Source organism: Ixodes scapularis, unplaced genomic scaffold (genome assembly GCF_016920785.2).
Source record: "Ixodes scapularis isolate PalLabHiFi unplaced genomic scaffold, ASM1692078v2 PGA_scaffold13__105_contigs__length_92229423, whole genome shotgun sequence".
NCBI classification, from domain to species: domain Eukaryota; kingdom Metazoa; phylum Arthropoda; class Arachnida; order Ixodida; family Ixodidae; genus Ixodes; species Ixodes scapularis.
Window position 1 is genome coordinate 65282293 of NW_024609839.1, and position 15773 is coordinate 65298065.

At 41.8% G+C, this 15773-nt stretch overlaps 2 protein-coding genes across 2 annotated transcripts in view; both read left to right on the plus strand.

The window, feature by feature from the left end:
- Position 1: 1 nt before the first annotated feature.
- LOC8026338 (DNA-directed RNA polymerases I and III subunit RPAC2) lies at positions 2-6857 on the plus strand. Its single transcript, XM_040500033.2, has 5 exons — positions 2-109; positions 3332-3429; positions 3570-3646; positions 4079-4158; positions 6730-6857. The coding sequence occupies exons 1-5, from the start codon at positions 89-91 to the stop codon at positions 6781-6783; spliced, it is 330 nt and encodes a 109-aa protein (XP_040355967.2). The 5' UTR covers positions 2-88; the 3' UTR covers positions 6784-6857.
- A 3190-nt stretch (positions 6858-10047) lies between these two features.
- The window catches only part of LOC8026336, a 73528-nt gene continuing 67802 nt past the window's right edge, over positions 10048-15773 (plus strand). The window contains exon 1 of the mRNA XM_042289931.1: positions 10048-10147. The gene's annotated coding sequence lies outside the window, so the exon portion shown is untranslated. The remainder of the gene's footprint in view (positions 10148-15773) is intronic.

Sequence of the window (15773 nt, forward strand, 5' to 3'; positions counted from 1 at the left end):
TAGATCTGGTGAAGCTGTTGATGATGATACTGGCCTCGATTTCCGGGGACCGTCGGGGACCGTCACATAACCGCTTTTAAACGTAAACATGGGCCGGCCTCTCAAACTTGTGAGTATCCGTTCAATTAAATTACTACTGGGAATCAAAACGGAGATTTTTTACCCCACAATGCATCCCCACCGCCCACCGCCCCTGCCCGTTTCGATCTGGATGAGTTTCGTCCCGGCACGCGTTCGTGTAACCACTATGCGTGATGCACGTTAAAAACCCCAGCGGTTGTAAATTTCTCATCTTCAGCTAAGAGACCGGTCACCCGTTGAGGCGTACCAACATGAAGGCTGTATAAACATAAAACCAAAACATTTCGCAGTGTGCCAGTAAAAAAAAAAAAAAATATGTCAAACCTTTGCGAAACGTGCTTTTAGTTCATGTTCGGCCATCAATGGTCCCTTGAAGCTCTTCAAGGAAAAATACACGGCATAGCTCATAAGATAGCACGCTTTATTGGCATTCAATCCTAAAAATGTATTAAAAGTATTCTCTTTTTTTTTTTTTTTTTTTTTTTTTTTTTTTTTGCAATTTGTAGCGCGTTTTAGTTTCGTGCAGCCGCTTCCCTGCATAGCAAGCCGCCGCTCGCGCTGTCTTGGGGTGGGACGGGTGCGAGCTCTGATCTACGTCCCAATGCGCATTTCGTCGGTGTTTTGGGCAGAAAGGGGTACCGGCGGCCTAACGCGCGTGCGATAACAGCGGACCGGACCTTGTGACTTGCCAATCATGCGATGCTGCTTCAACTAAGTCCCGCCTTTCTACCAAAAATTAGCCCGGAAATATTTGAAGGCGAGTGCAGTGGATGGCGTTTTCAGCTTGCAAGATTGAGACCCAAAGAAACCATCTTTTCCAGAGTCGTCCTAAATCGCATCGCTTTTGATGCAGTAAAAAAGCAATTCTGCTACTCACCTTCTCCTGAATCTGAGGATGCAAAACGACTTCCTTCCACGGAACGTGGCGCTTTATCCATGCTTGGAGAATCGCAGGTTGTGGCGTATGTTGTAGCTCGGAGTTTGAAATCAAGAAAAAAGAACAAACATCAAGACACAAGAGCCAGGTATGTCACTTGATACCGCGCTGCGTGAGAAAGCGAACGAGGAACTCGACGCACCCACACGGTGCGAGCGGAGATCACAAGCTGGGCAGGAACCAGGGAAGTTTAGATGGAAAGAGCGCTACGTCGAAGACGTGACGGGATCGTCGGACAGAAAGAGAACTCAACGAAAGGCGCCGCGCCCCGTGCATCTCCGTTGCCCGCTGCCAGGTTCTTTCCTCCCGATGTCTCCGGTTACATCCGCCGTTTTTTGGCTCAATGCGGGGCGCAAGTATCGTCTGCTACTCCTGCGGGGGTTGTGGTGACGTCAGAAAGGCGCCGAGCTCTGATTAGCTCTGATTGAAGGATAGTGGGTAGACCTCAAAGCTAGCTGCCTTGAGGTCTCCCCACTATCCTTCAAGCAGAGCCAATCAGAGATCGGCGTTCTGACGTTACCGCAACCCCCACAGAAGTAGCAGACAATATTTGCGTTCCGCATAGGTTGTGTTCGCTCTACGTGGCGAACATGCAAATATGTGCGTGTTCGGTATGCAGTGTATTATATAATACACTGCACACCCTCTCTCGCCTTTTTCCATGACTGTCCTGGATTGCAGGGAGTGCTTTTAAGCTCATTCATGTTGTTGCTAGTTGAAAGAAATGTTTGTCACCCTTCGTCCCGAGTTTGTGTTTTTTTTTTTTTTTTTTTTATAAGAACAAACACAAATCTCCAAACACAGCTAGGTGACCGGTGCGCTACCGAAAAAATCCGCCTAGTCCGGGTATCGAACCCGGGACCTCTCCATTACAGGTGGAGCGCTCTACCAACTGAGCTAACCAAAGGTTAGACGTTAGTGGAGCAAACGGGTTTTATCAGCTGCCACCAGTCTAACACCAACCGGACCAGGCAGATTTTTTCGGTCGCACACCGGTCACCTGGCTGTGTTTGGAGATTTGTGTTTGTTCTTTGTACCTCTTGTGCCCCTTCTCCAGGGATTATTTTCGTCATTCTTGTCCAGCTCGCTTGCAATTTAATTGCATAATAATCAGTCAATAACTCTTCTCCCTGTTTCTTGAAGCATGGGTTGTAGATTTAGAGTAATAAAAAAATTTTTGTTGGGTTAAAACTTGGGTCTTAAACGACTTCAACGATAACAGCAGCGTACGCAAACGAAGCCGCCTTAGCTCGTGGTAAACGGCAGAATTACCTCTCCAAACTGCCGTCAGTTTGCACAGTTTGGTAGCACCTGAAGAAAGGTGCAGCATAGACCGCTCCATCTCCCTGTTTACGGCACCTCGTTAAAGCACCATCACATGATTGGCAAGTCACAAGGTCAGGTCCGCTGTTATCACACACGTTAGGCCGCCGGTACCCCTTTTTGCCGAAAACACCGACGAAATGCGCATTGGGACGTAGATCAGCTCAGCAGCGCGAGCGGCGGCTTGTTATTCAAGGAAAAGGTTGCGCAGAACGACTGAGACGCACTACAACTTACCGAATTCAAAAAATGTTTCCTCCCATTAATTTTGCAGAATTGAATGCCAGTAAAGCGTGCTATCATATTTTTCCTTGGACTGCTTCAAGGCACCATTGATGGCCGAACACGAGCTAAAAGCACATTTTTGCAGAGATTTGATATTTTTTTATTGGCACACCGAAAAATGTTTCGTCATCAAACATTTTTTTCTTCAGTAGTATAGGTCGGCGACTGTGCGTAAATAATTCTAGAATGGCCCAAATGGTGTCACTGTTTTTTTACCAAAAATTGTAAATCATCCAATTTTTGTATCTTTTATGCAAATGATAAAAAAAAAAAAAAAAAAACATTTATATACGTAGTCGAAGTAACTATATAATATCGCCCAACCATTCTAGAATCAAAGAAACAAAAAACGGTGAAAATCTAAGGAGATCCTAATTTCTTGTGATTTTTGTTGTGCTACTGATTTTTACACGCAACTGCCCAAATAAAGTTGCGCTCATGTTGGCAAAAAAAAATTTTTCCGAAAATGCTCGGCAAGTGACTATTCAGGATAAAAGTAACACCAAAGAAGTTTTTCGAATTGATCTGAGATTGTCGAGCACACACCTTGTTACGTTTGAGATGGAATGACCATATATATAGTACTTTTTTTTAAATTTATTACTGACGCGATTCTAAACCCGTCAAAATGTGCCTGTTCCTCGACTTCACATGTTCGCGTTTGTTTTGTTTAAATTGCTTGCTTTTCGTGTTTGTTTCTCGCAGATAAAATCACCTGAAGACAACGAAAAATGCCGGACATATCTTCTCGACGATCAGGACCATACCCTAGGGAATTCTCTTCGCTACATGATAATGAAAAAGTAAGTTCGCGACTGATACCCAAATCGAAGTTTGTTATTTAGAGTTATTGAAGTTCGTTGTATCGAAGTTTGTTGTTTGGATATATCGAAGTTCCTAATTCGGAGGCACAGTTTAATGAAGACATCTTCCTGAATTTCAGCCCTCAAGTAAAGTTCTGTGGCTACGCGATACCACATCCATCAGAGCGAAAAGTTCATCTTCGGATTGAAACACGGGGTAAGTTGTTCATTGTTTTTGTTTCCACACTACATTTTAGACTTGGGCATTCGTATGTCGACAAACAGGTTACATTGGGGCTGGTTTGATGAGTGGCAGGTTATGCAGTACGGCGCTGAACTGTTCAAAGAAAATATACCAAGTAATTCTGTCATAAAAATAATAACTCAAGAAGGAGAGTCCATATATCGAGCCTAAAATGCAATATTCGAAACACTCTAATAGTGGACTGGTTAAAGCAAGCATGATCTAATTATGAATACTTAAATTAGAAAAAATAAGAACAGGAAAGGATTATCACGTCCTCCTTGTTCTTTCCATTTAATGTACTGTAATAGGGCCACCATCTGTGGTTCGTTGACTTACCAAGATTTCATTGTTGTAATTGTATACACTGTTCAGTGAGGTTTCACCTTTCTATGTATTTGTCAGATATTACGGCGGATGAGGCCCTAAAGAAAGGACTACAAGACCTTCACCAGATGAGTGAACACATCCTGAAAGTATTTGAGGTAAGTGTTTGTCATTAGGACCTACCAGGAATCGACTGGCTTGCCCACCGAGGTTAGTAAGAAAAAAAGATAGAGTTCCTTCCCTTTCTTGTTTGCAGAGGTATAGAGGGAACGATTTGCTGCCCCTCAAGATTTTTGCCAGTTGTCCTTAAAGGTGGAAGATCAGAATTCAGAGTGAGGCTGCTGATTTATAACTACTAAGCTTCTCTATCAGGAAACTAAAACCCTAGAATTCTTCACTTTAAAAAAAAAAAAATGTCTTTTTTTTTTTTTTTTACAAGTTGCAAGGTAGATACAGTTTATTTGAGTTATATTGATCCCAGTCGCTTCTCTAAGACTGAAAGACAATGACCTCCCGGCTTCAAACGTTCCGCATTTAAATTTACCTCACGAATATTTGCAGACGTTTGGAGGGGTAATTTTGCAATATGAAAAGCGGAAACTTTTAATTCAGATGTGGTTGTATTACAAACCAACCTCACATGGCAATTTTAACTCCAAATAATTTACGTGACTACTGTCCCTTGGCATATTTCCAGAGGAAATACTATAATGAGTGTTTTGAAGTTATTCACACTTTCTTTTGAGCTTAGTTAATTAAAGGGGTACTGAAACGAAAATCAAAATGTACGGAAACCTTTCCTTAATGGGTGAAATATGACCAATAATATCTGCAATTGACAATCGCACGTTCGTATTTTGGGCGGGCGGCTATATTTTTCGTTTCAAGCGTCTGACTCTAGCAAGCGCTTCGAAATTGGCCATCAAGGCTTGCTATGCGTCATGGGAACTTCGTTGCAATCGTGACGTCAGGCTGCTCGGCACAATCTCGCATTTTCGTATTCATTTCGGCCTTTGTAGTCCGCGGTGCGTTCCGCCGTGATCTATGAACTCGGGAGGACGAGGATTTTGATTACCTAGGGGACTCGGAAGACGTCAACAAGGACGGCTAGTCACTCTCGAACATGGTGACGGACAGGCGATTCGGGCTAGAACCGTACGAGCCATCCGACAAACCGACTGTCTGCCCGACAAAATCTGAAAGGGGTCGGGGTCACAGAGAAATGCCTCGCATTTAATATTGATTGGCCGGCTTGGAGGTATGCACTATTAGGTATTTTATTAACAGCGTTCTCACTTACCACTTTGCTTCACTTTTTGTGCGGTTCGCTGAGCTCTTCTGCTTTTCTTTTCTTGGAAAAAAGTAGTCGGCACAACCCCTGGTAGCAACCGAATATTGTTGATATCGCGAAAATGGTCACTGTAAAGGCAATTGGTTTTCGCTGGTGCCCGAGAGACGACGGATGTTTGAGACGGATCTTCACGCTTCGGAACTCCTCATCATTTCGAAACCCATGGGTTGGCTTCTCGCAGTTCAGCGCGCTGTTGCCGCAGCCCTCTGCCGTGCAATAGCACAGCATCCTCCACGTAAACATGATGAATAAACAAAGAAACATCTCGGCCCAACCAAAACATTCGCGCACCGTGCAAAGCAGCGCAATAGCATCATTACGCTCACGGCTAGAGTATCTATACGAGTATGGTGTACTGCTGAGGGTGGAGCCACTGCAGGAGCAGAAACATGTCACGATCCCCCAACAAAGCTTCGAGCCTCCAATAGACACTTTCCAAAATCCAGTCTGGACACTTTGATCACTATCATCATTATCATCTCAAAAATGGCATAGGTGCTGTAGTAATGGTGGCCTTCTGTTTACTGATGAAGGAGCATGTTGAAGATACTCCTAATCTGAGAATATGAGGCTTATACATTCGAGACGTTAGCATGTTGCGAAGCAGTAATCGAATGTAAGAGCTGCGTAAGTGTTCATTTCTATAACTCGGGCCCACTCAATCTGTTAGGAGCCCGGAATCCACTTGAAAGCCCCTTGATGTATAGAACTATATCAAGGCGTCTATCTGGGGTTGGCACTTCATTCTGACTGGTTGCATCTTTGTTGCCATCGACACTGAAATGGATGATCGAGAAAGAACTGTACAGTGAAGAGAATATTCTCATTTGCAGTTGACTTGCGAAAGTGATGGTGGCCGATAAAATACTGCAGGCTACAAATTTATTGCTGCCATTTGTACTTCAAAGGTTAAACTGCCATTTTAGCCACCTGATGGCACTGAATTTCGGAAAGGGTCTATTACCAAGTGCAAGTGGAAAATTGTTTTATTTGTCTTAAAATTACTTTTCTTGCGTTTACAAACGAGAGACTGATGTTGCTCAGGTGTTGCTGCGACGTGGTATACGCATAAGCAATAAAATGAGCCCTAAAATTTTTTTCCATGCTTCTTTAATGGAGGTTGCATAAGGTTATATAATAAAGTTTGGAAACATATCTATTTGTGTAACAGAAGAAGGTACTCTTTGTTTTATTGGTATCTATGTTAATTTATGAGTTTGTGCTCATGCCTCAAACCTGTGGTCAGTATTTGAGGGCAAATGAATATGTTCTGTAAAAGTGAAAGAAATATTAAGGGGCATGAATGCAAAGCTTTCTTCCATTTGGTGGTGATGTCCTTGAGCAGTGAGTGCTTGAAATGTTTTTGTCTCTATTTCAGAAAACCGTGGCGAAACACAAGGCCACAGTCTCGGAGGAAAAAATGGAGACGTGAAGATTACAACTCACTCGTAAAACCATGTAAAATAGGGGAGGTGGATATTTTCAGACTAAAGGGTTTCTTTCTAATCTGGAGGCTTGTCTTGTCAATTTTGCCCTTCAGAAAAAAAAAACTGCTATCATTCTTTTTTTTTTTTTTTTTTCTGAAACTATGGGTTGAATAGATCTCTTGTAAGCTGTGCAGTGCGGTCCGAGGTGCTGAAAAGAATGCTGGAAGCAGTCTGTACAAAACTGGCAGTAGCAGACGACAGAAGTGAGACTACGGACTACATCCTGCTGTCTTTCTTGCTCTCTTCAGTGTTGCGTGGCTCATAGGACCTTATGCACGGCCCTTTGGGATTTTCGCGAAGGGTATATATTCAATATTAGTTTGTAAGTAAAATCTTTTTTCTACATGGTACGAATTAACCAGTAACATAGTATACGAGGCGACAATCGTTCACATAACGCACGGGTGCACACATACCAAGGTGTCTAGAAGAGTGATTCACTTATACTGTAGTAGTGTTAATGAGGATATAATATGTTTCCCAAATCGATTTTCTTTTTTTTTTTTTTTTCAATTATCATATGGGCCATTGGAGAGAGTATCACGTAAAATAAACCATTCTCTTACCTTCAATGTGCAGCCCTGGTAAAGTTTTTTTGTTGTTTTAATATTTTTTATTGGTGGAAAATACGACACCAATGTGCATAGAGGAGAGGGGGTAGGAGTGGGACGGCGGGATGAGTGGGACAGTCAACGATTTCTTCAGTGAATAATTCCAGAAAGTTAAACTCTTAGATTTACGACACCGTGGTGGCTGTACTTTCAACTGTAATGGCGTATCTGCTCGGCGTGGTGTACATGAGTTGGTGGTTGCTGCTTCAGCACTCAAAAGTGACTAGCACACTTTAGTTTTGCTCGATACTTAAACCAGAATGCTTTGGCCACTGGCTGTAGTAAACTAACACCGAAAAGATGGGTTCATAGGTTGCTTTTAATTATCGCTTTTTTAAGCTTAACATCTCACCTGTTGCCACAATTGGCCACTTCTGTGTGCAGCACAGCTTGGGAAGAATGCGACAGCGTCTCAGTCCTCCCTCTATGAAGATTGGTGCTCTGACTGGTACATCAACACTAAGGTTAACCTGTAATAATGGTGAATCATTTAATTTTAGTTATATTGCATTGAGGCCACCAATTATTTCTTTTGTGCAAAATGTTACAGCACTCTTAATCCCCAGTTCAAAACCACAAACAATCAAAGAAAAAAAGACGACTGAAATTGGGCTTCATGTTTGGTGAAGAACCGTCTGCTTATAATATTCACTAGTACAGTTTTAGTGCAATCTTGCGTGTGTCCCATTCCTCCCTGGGGGGAGGGTAGAATAAAACACATTTTGGTTCTTGCAATTTCTTTTTTTTTTATATATATATACATTTTTAGAAGAGTTGAGACAAAAGGGCTGTTCAGCTGATGTGAAGTGTCTTCCACGCTACGTTTAGGACCATTAAACTGGTTTGTATTTACCCATTGAACTACACAAAGAAAAAATTACCAAAACTGCCCCATACCCCCCAGCCTTTTCACGTCAACGTTGAAGGGGGTTTATTAGATTTATTGGGAGTGTTTGACTGACCAAAGTCAGAGGAGTCTGATGACGCTCCCGTGCCCCGTTTTACAAAATCAAAGGTTTCCAAAATCAAAACGTAGCGACGCCTGAACTAACAGTTCATCCGTCGCTACTTTATTATACATGGGTTGCGCGTGACATCATCTAAAGAGTGCTCCCATGACCACCAGGGACGAGGGCAAGATGGAGCTCTCCTCTTAGCAGGACCCTTTTGTGCCTCCCGGATTTGCACAGGCGTCGCTATTCTCCTCCCAGAAGATTAACCCGTCACCCAAATTCTTACAAAAGGAGCTTCCCTCTCCTCTTGCAGGGTGGTCAAAAGTATGCGATGTGACGTCGGTGCAACCCATGTATTGTATTTTCGAGTATACATGGACACAGTATTCTGAAGTTTCGGAATATTTCCCTTTTATTCGTCATGGTCCGCTCGGGGTGTTGTCTCGGGCGGGTTAATTAGTTTGGTTGAGTTCGCTGGCTCAACCGCGCACTGGAGCATCGCTTAGAAGCTACGCCCGAAGAACTGCGACATACGCAATTCTGCGTATGTCGCTTCGCCGCAGCGCAGCTATGTGTTAGGGGAAGAGCACTCCTCGCGCGTCAAGTAGTTAAAACAAAAGAGTTCGAAATTAAGCTTTGTGAAAGCTGATGTCACATTATCTACCGCGGTTAGTTGATATATATAATAAACTACGACATTCTAAGAAGCTGCGCGCATCATTGGCCTTTTTACTTTATTCTGTACGTTTGAAGTTTAAGGAAGATTACTTTGAACTTTGCTATCGGGAAAGTTTTGATTATCACGTTGATTGGATTTAACTGGCCTGCAATATACGTTTTCTTTTGTTATCATTATTTTTATGTGTAGTTATATATACCCCATACTGTTCAGGGGCGCAGTCAATAAAGTTTTGGTTGAAGCTTTGTTGATTGTAGCCACGATATGAGAGCTTGTAATAATAAAGTATTCTCCTGCTAAACTTTCCCTCTCCCACTTCTCCCGCCTTGGCGCGTGCAGCGGTGAAACCAGGACCCGGCACGCACGCAAGCATTCGTCCAGCGATCACGCCTGGCTTCAGAAGCGAAAGACAACGACAAAAAGAAAGAAGACAAAACGAGTAGGAACACAACAGGGTAGGTGCTGCTGCTGTTGCGTGCTCGAAAGATTCCGCGCCGCTTTCTCTCCCTTTTTTTTCTTTTTATTGTGTCTGTTTAGTTCACCTGTCTGGCCGCCATTTTATTTTTCTCCCCCGGCCACGGTGGATCATTTTGCTTTCACACGATTGCCGTCTTTGAAAAACGATGTCTGTTCACGCCATTTGGAGACCTAGATGCACCCATGGTGGACGTCTAAACTTTGCTTTCACGAAAAGTTCTCCGGAAACAAGCTTATTTTCCTGATTTTTCCAAGTTTCGGTTCCGTTTCGGTACCGCTTCTCCTTTTAGGCCGCGCCCGAATGCTCCGGCAAAGCGGCGAAGCAGACGACCGCAAGAGGGGAACGCAGACGAGCGTTCGGCGAGGAGGGCTGCTTTTTGAAAGCAGACGCCGCCCCGAGCTTTGGAAGTGCCGTCAATTCTTGCTCTTGTGTTCGCCTTGTGCGCGTCGGTGTTCAAACAGAACAGTTCGGCCCTTGTAAGTGCTGTTTCGCCTTCCTGGCTTGTGCGAACCTACCCGCAATTCGTCTCGGATACACCCGGAACAACGTGAATGGAGGGGCAGGTGTGACAGAACTTCGGTTCAACAGGTATGTCTGAAAGCGTTATACAGCTACTTGGCGTTCGGTTTCTTAAACGCGCGCGCTTGTTGCATCTAACCGCCAAACGAACTAAAGTTGTGAAAGACGCATGAGAGCATCAAAACCAAGTTTTCAAACTATGTACCACTCATGCGCGCGAGCTTCGTGGTTGGTGATTTGTTCGGGTCAGTTCGGCTGTTCCTCCAACACACGCACTGTTAATAACTTCCAGTGTGTTCATGACTTAATGTGTCGTGCGGCTTCTGTAATAAAAATTTGAAATTAAAAGAAAAAAGAAAGGCAACAACACGCGCAAATGATTTTGTCACTTTAATACAAGCATTGTAATACACATGGCTTGTGGACATGATTCAAACGAGTTCCGCTACCCTTTCAATGAACATTAGCATGTGTGTTAGGTTATTGGCCGTTTTGTGGTCTTTTGGAGCGCATTATTTGCGTCAGTGCGAGAAACAGTTTTAACAGTTCAAGGTACAGGCAGCGCTGTATTAAAGGCGAGTCTGTTGCCGCTTCATTTCTCGAAAGCGCGAAATATGATAACATTTCTCCCGCGCCACTTGAGACGAAAATAAACTCTAGCATGACACGAGGAAGGATGCCAAGATAAGCTATGTAATGTTCACGAAAACGAGCTCTTAGGTACCCTGCAACGACAAAGGTCATCGAAGGTTTCAGCCATTATATGTAACTCCCAGAAATTTAGGTAAAAATGTATTTATTTAATTAATACAAAATTCGAAAGAGTTATAAGTTTATGATAGAAGAAATGGTTTGAAGTACATTATTCCTGTTCAAGCAATGAAAAAAAAAAAACGATAATATATATATATATATAACGGGCATGGTGGCGGGAGGCCGAAGGCGTGGGTATAAAACTGAGAAGAAAAAAACCCTTAGTGAAAAACAGCAACAACGGACGATTTAATCTTCGACGTTTCGGCCGGAGTCCGGCCTTCGTCCGGCCTTCCTGACGAAGGCCGGACTCCGGCCGAAACGTCGAAGATTAAATCGTCCGTTGTTGCTGTTTTTCACTAAGGGTTTTTTTCTTCTCAGTTTTATATATATATATATATATATATATATATATATATTTCTTTTTTTTTAATTATGAACTGTAATATGGGATACGTGTGTGTGTGTGTGGGGGGGGGAGAGGGGAGGAGTACATGTTTATCGCAGTCGCATATACTATATAAACCTAGATAAGTCATGAGTATCCGATCCACTGTTATATTTTGGAAACCGAGATTTAGCTAGAGATTTAGAGACTCCCATGACACCGGGCATTGTAATGTTATGATCGGCGGCCATAGCTCTTATTGGCTGATTGCAAAAGTAGCGGGTAGACCTCAAGGCATTTAGCGTATAGGTCTACCCACTATCCTTTCAATCAAGGCCACTCAGAGCTCGGCGTCGTTGTGACGTCACTGCAACTCCAGAGCAAGAAGCAGACGAACTTGCGCTCTGTACAGACATCCGTTTGTTGGACATAGGCTTCATCCACTATGCAGAGCAAATCCTTATAGACGCTGGTTTCATTTTAGCGAAGCAGACACTCGAGCGTACACTACGGCCACTGACAGCAACCAATTATTAATCGCTATTAATCCCAGTCACCGTATTAATCACCGATAAGAGCGTCGAAGAACGAATCGCAAAGTAGTAAAAAGCGTGGAACAAATATATGTAGGGTTCCGCGTTTTCGGTTTCTATTATTTCAGAATTCGGCGTACTTTTTTCGGTGTTCAATTTAAAATTCAATTTTCTGTTGTTGTTTTTTTTCGGTGTATATTTATGCCCAAAAAACTTTTTCGGCTTCTTTCGGTGAATTAAAATAAACACTAACGGACACCGGATCAGACGATCCTTGTAGCTTTGATACTTGTGATCACTCAAAGAATAACTGCACAGATACATTGAAAAAGAAATCGACACTTTATTTGGCAAAAGTGTGCAACTGTAAAAGAAACAACAAAAACATGGAACTTTGCCTTCTGTACATCGGGATTACGTGATCCTATTATAGTACACACACTTGTACTTTCCCAGGTTTTCTTCGTTGATCCGCACTTTTTCTTTTTTGTTAATATGACCCTGAGCTTCGAGAATGCCCTCTCAACGCTAACACTGGACACTGGCGGGCTGAGGAGATGAAGCGCTGCCTGAGCGAAAATCGGCCAATCGCCAGTTGTGACCGCTAAAAGAGACACGGTGCGACGTTTTGAAGCACAACACAACATGCAGAGCTTGCATCCAGTCACCCTTACAACGAGTTTGAAAACGTGCTCGTACATGACGAAGTCATGGGGCATTTCGGACTTCACGTTCCGACCATAACGTCATGATGGCATCCGTGTATCCCATACATTCGGACACGTTTCGGTCGTTCCACTTTTTCGCCACGGCTCTGCGGTACCACTGGAAGGTCTAAGTGACCTTTTCCGGTTAAAACTGAATTTTAGAAAATGAATTCGACGTACTTTTATCGTGTTTTCTTTTTTTTTTTTTTCTTTTTTTTTTTTTTTTTTTTGTTGAAGTCGAAAATGGTGAACCTAGAAACTGACTTTTTTCGGTTAAAACCGAATTTCCGAATATGGATTCGGCATACTTTTATCGGTTTTTATCGGTTTAAACCGAAAACTCCAAACCCTAGATATAAGCCACGCCTGTGCCTATTGGGATCTCATCTGTTGTAGCAACGTTCTGGAGATGAGCGTCGCCGTCGGGTTCTGATATAGCACAAAAAACTGCACAAAATATATATATATATATATTTAATCGGTTTTACGAGATGCGGTATATAGTTGAGTAAGACGTTAATTTTAATAGCTCACGCCTTTTCTTATTATTATTATTTTACTTACTTGAAACAAGGAAAAGTTTGAACGGGAGCCAACATCGAGCGCTTGCGAAATCTTTTTTTTTTTTTTTTTTCATTACACACTTGGTTTAGTTTTTTAGCTTCTTTTTTTTAATTTACGGTTGCGGACTTTGTCTCGTGTGTGTGCGCGTGTGCGTGCGTGTGCGTGTGTGAGAGAGAGAGAGAGAGAGAAATCGAAAAAAAGAGTGTACGTTTTTTTTGTTTTTTTGTTGTTTTTTTTTTGGGAGCGGTAGAGAAAAATGCTGTTCCGAGAAATGGCATGCGCTAAGTTTTTTTTATTTCCTTATACAGCTTAATTGCTATAAAAAATTTTCCTCTTTCAAACAAATACCTTCTCTTTTTTTTTTTTTTTTTTTTTTTTTTTGTTTTGCGAATGGTGTTGAACAGTACATCATTGAGGAACACGTGCAAGCGTGGTGGGAGTTCAAAGGCAGAACTCAACTCAAAAGAGACCCCTTACACACGCACGCACACACGCACAAACACATATTTGCTGATCAATACTAAAATCTGTATACTTGTACGTGTTATTTGTTTTTGATTTGTTGCTGCACACTTTTTGTTGGTGAAATTATTGATTAAATGATACAATTAAATGACTGTAAGCAGCGTATCGGTGTGTATTCTTCGGCACCTAGTTGTCACGAAACTATAGTAGCCATTCATGCAAAAACTCTATAAAATAGCAGAGTTCACATGATACAATAAATTAAAATGACCATCTTAATAAGCGTGGCGTATACGAACGTTAATGTGTACGTACCACCATAAAGGCTGCATACTACGTTTCGTTTTGTTTTGTCTTCTAAAAGAACAGTGTTTCATTTTCAGTTGCACGTTTCATTATACCAATACATAAAAATAATCCTTTGTTCTTTAGTCAAGGGCGATGAAAAAGGCACGTCAAAATAATTGCAATCCATTACGCTTCGGTTACGTGACCAAAATCATTCTAAAGAACGACGCAGACAAAACTCTGAAACAAGGTTGCAATTAGCAAACTAGACATACTGAAATGCCCTTTTCTCCAAGCATCACTACATTGCTGAAACTAACTACTTTTTTTTTATGTTCACGAGCTTAGCTGCACGCCCTAATTGGTACTGCTAGTTCCGTTGGGGTATTTTTTATTTTTTTTATTTCATCGTTTCGCACAATGGATTAGTTGGGTGACGTATTGTTTTGGCGGGGTTCCTTGTATATCAGTGTCTGCGCGAAAAAGAACCCGCGCGACGGATCGGTAATCAAGTACAAATTACGGTAAGCTCGTTAGCGAGCCTCATTCAATGGCTGGATTAATTAGTGAACGAACCAGCGGTGAAAAGTTTTACTTTGCCGTAACCGTTCTGTATGTTTTGGTTTGGTTTTGTTGCCGTGTTCATGTCTGCGTCGAACAACAAACGCGGTAACTCAAAAAAAAAAAAAAAAAAAAAAAGTTGCTGTTTGTTGGGTTTGAGTTGTAAAAATCATTAATTTATTGACTTGTGTATGCTTTATTTTATCTGCCCATGTGCAACCAGTAGGTCACCTTTCTTATGTGAGTTTCTCCAACTCCCTGGTTAGGAAAAAGAACAGGATCACCGTATGAAAGATCCAATTTGTCGTGTGGTTATGTTGTAATTACCAAGGTATAACTCGCATTATTTTATTTACAAAGATTTTGTTCGTGTGTTTTATGTTTTAAGTTTGTTTATTTATTGCTTCCCACTAACAACAACATGCCTTCCCGTTGGTGCATCACAACAAAGACGAAGAAACATGCGCACACACATCAAACACACTAACTTTATACACGCGAAATCCCAAATAAAATTGGTATACATGATTTTTTAATACTCACATGCTAAGTTTTTTTTTTTTTTTTTTTTTTTTTTTTTTTTATAGCTTAAAGGGCTTGAACGTGACAACTGAAGGTGACGAAATGCCATTATACAAAACTTCCATTCAGGTGACAGGCGAAAGCTGGGAACGCCCACCAACATAAAAGAGTTTCCATTGACCTCAAAAAGCGAGCGGACAAACAAAAGCTTACGATAGATAATGAACTTGAGCATGTCACTTTGCCGGTTAAAGGTTTGTGCAAAAGTTACTAATCCCGAAGATCTCTTGTTTCGGAAAGTGTGTCCGCACCTATTTTACTCAGCAGCCAGTTCTAGTCGTAAATAATAATTATTTCCGAGGTGTCGGTCATAAATTAAACGAATAAAGCTTCTCTGGACACTTTCAATACGCTTAGATTTTTTTTTTAAATAATCAAGTGAACTCCAGACAGTGGACGCAAACTATATTAAACTCTCGCGTAATTCTTGATACCATGGCGAGCATCCTCAATGATGAAGCCACCACAACATTAACACGCGAGTCCATCCGATGCCCGAAGTCCCGTAACATGTTGAGCATGTAAGGATAGGTATATACTGTATGTTTTCAACTTAATGTAATAACGTTTTTTTTATATTATTATTTGTGCACCACATTGAGTGCATCGATATCAATTTGCATTTCCATGCAGTCACAGTGGAATTCTATTTTGTGAAATATTCTTACATCATCAGCATACTCAAGCAATTGAGAAAACTGAACACAATCGAAGAAATCATTAGCAAATATGTTGTACAAAAGGGGACCAAGATTATATCCCTGCGGGACTTCAGAAGTTAGGAGTTCTAGCGCCCCGATAAATAACTTCTCACGCCATGTTCAGGCATGTTAACTAGAAGTAATTCATGGTTG

What these genes read in the sequence shown, in the direction of transcription:
- LOC8026338 (XM_040500033.2), top strand. Translation starts at nt 89, where the DNA reads ATGGGCCGGCCTCTCAAACTT. An exon ending in CGCTACATGATAATGAAAAA is followed by an intron (nt 3,430 to 3,569) that starts GTAAGTTCGCGA and finishes CCTGAATTTCAG; the next exon opens with CCCTCAAGTAAAGTTCTGTG. An exon ending in ACATCCTGAAAGTATTTGAG is followed by an intron (nt 4,159 to 6,729) that starts GTAAGTGTTTGT and finishes TCTCTATTTCAG; the next exon opens with AAAACCGTGGCGAAACACAA.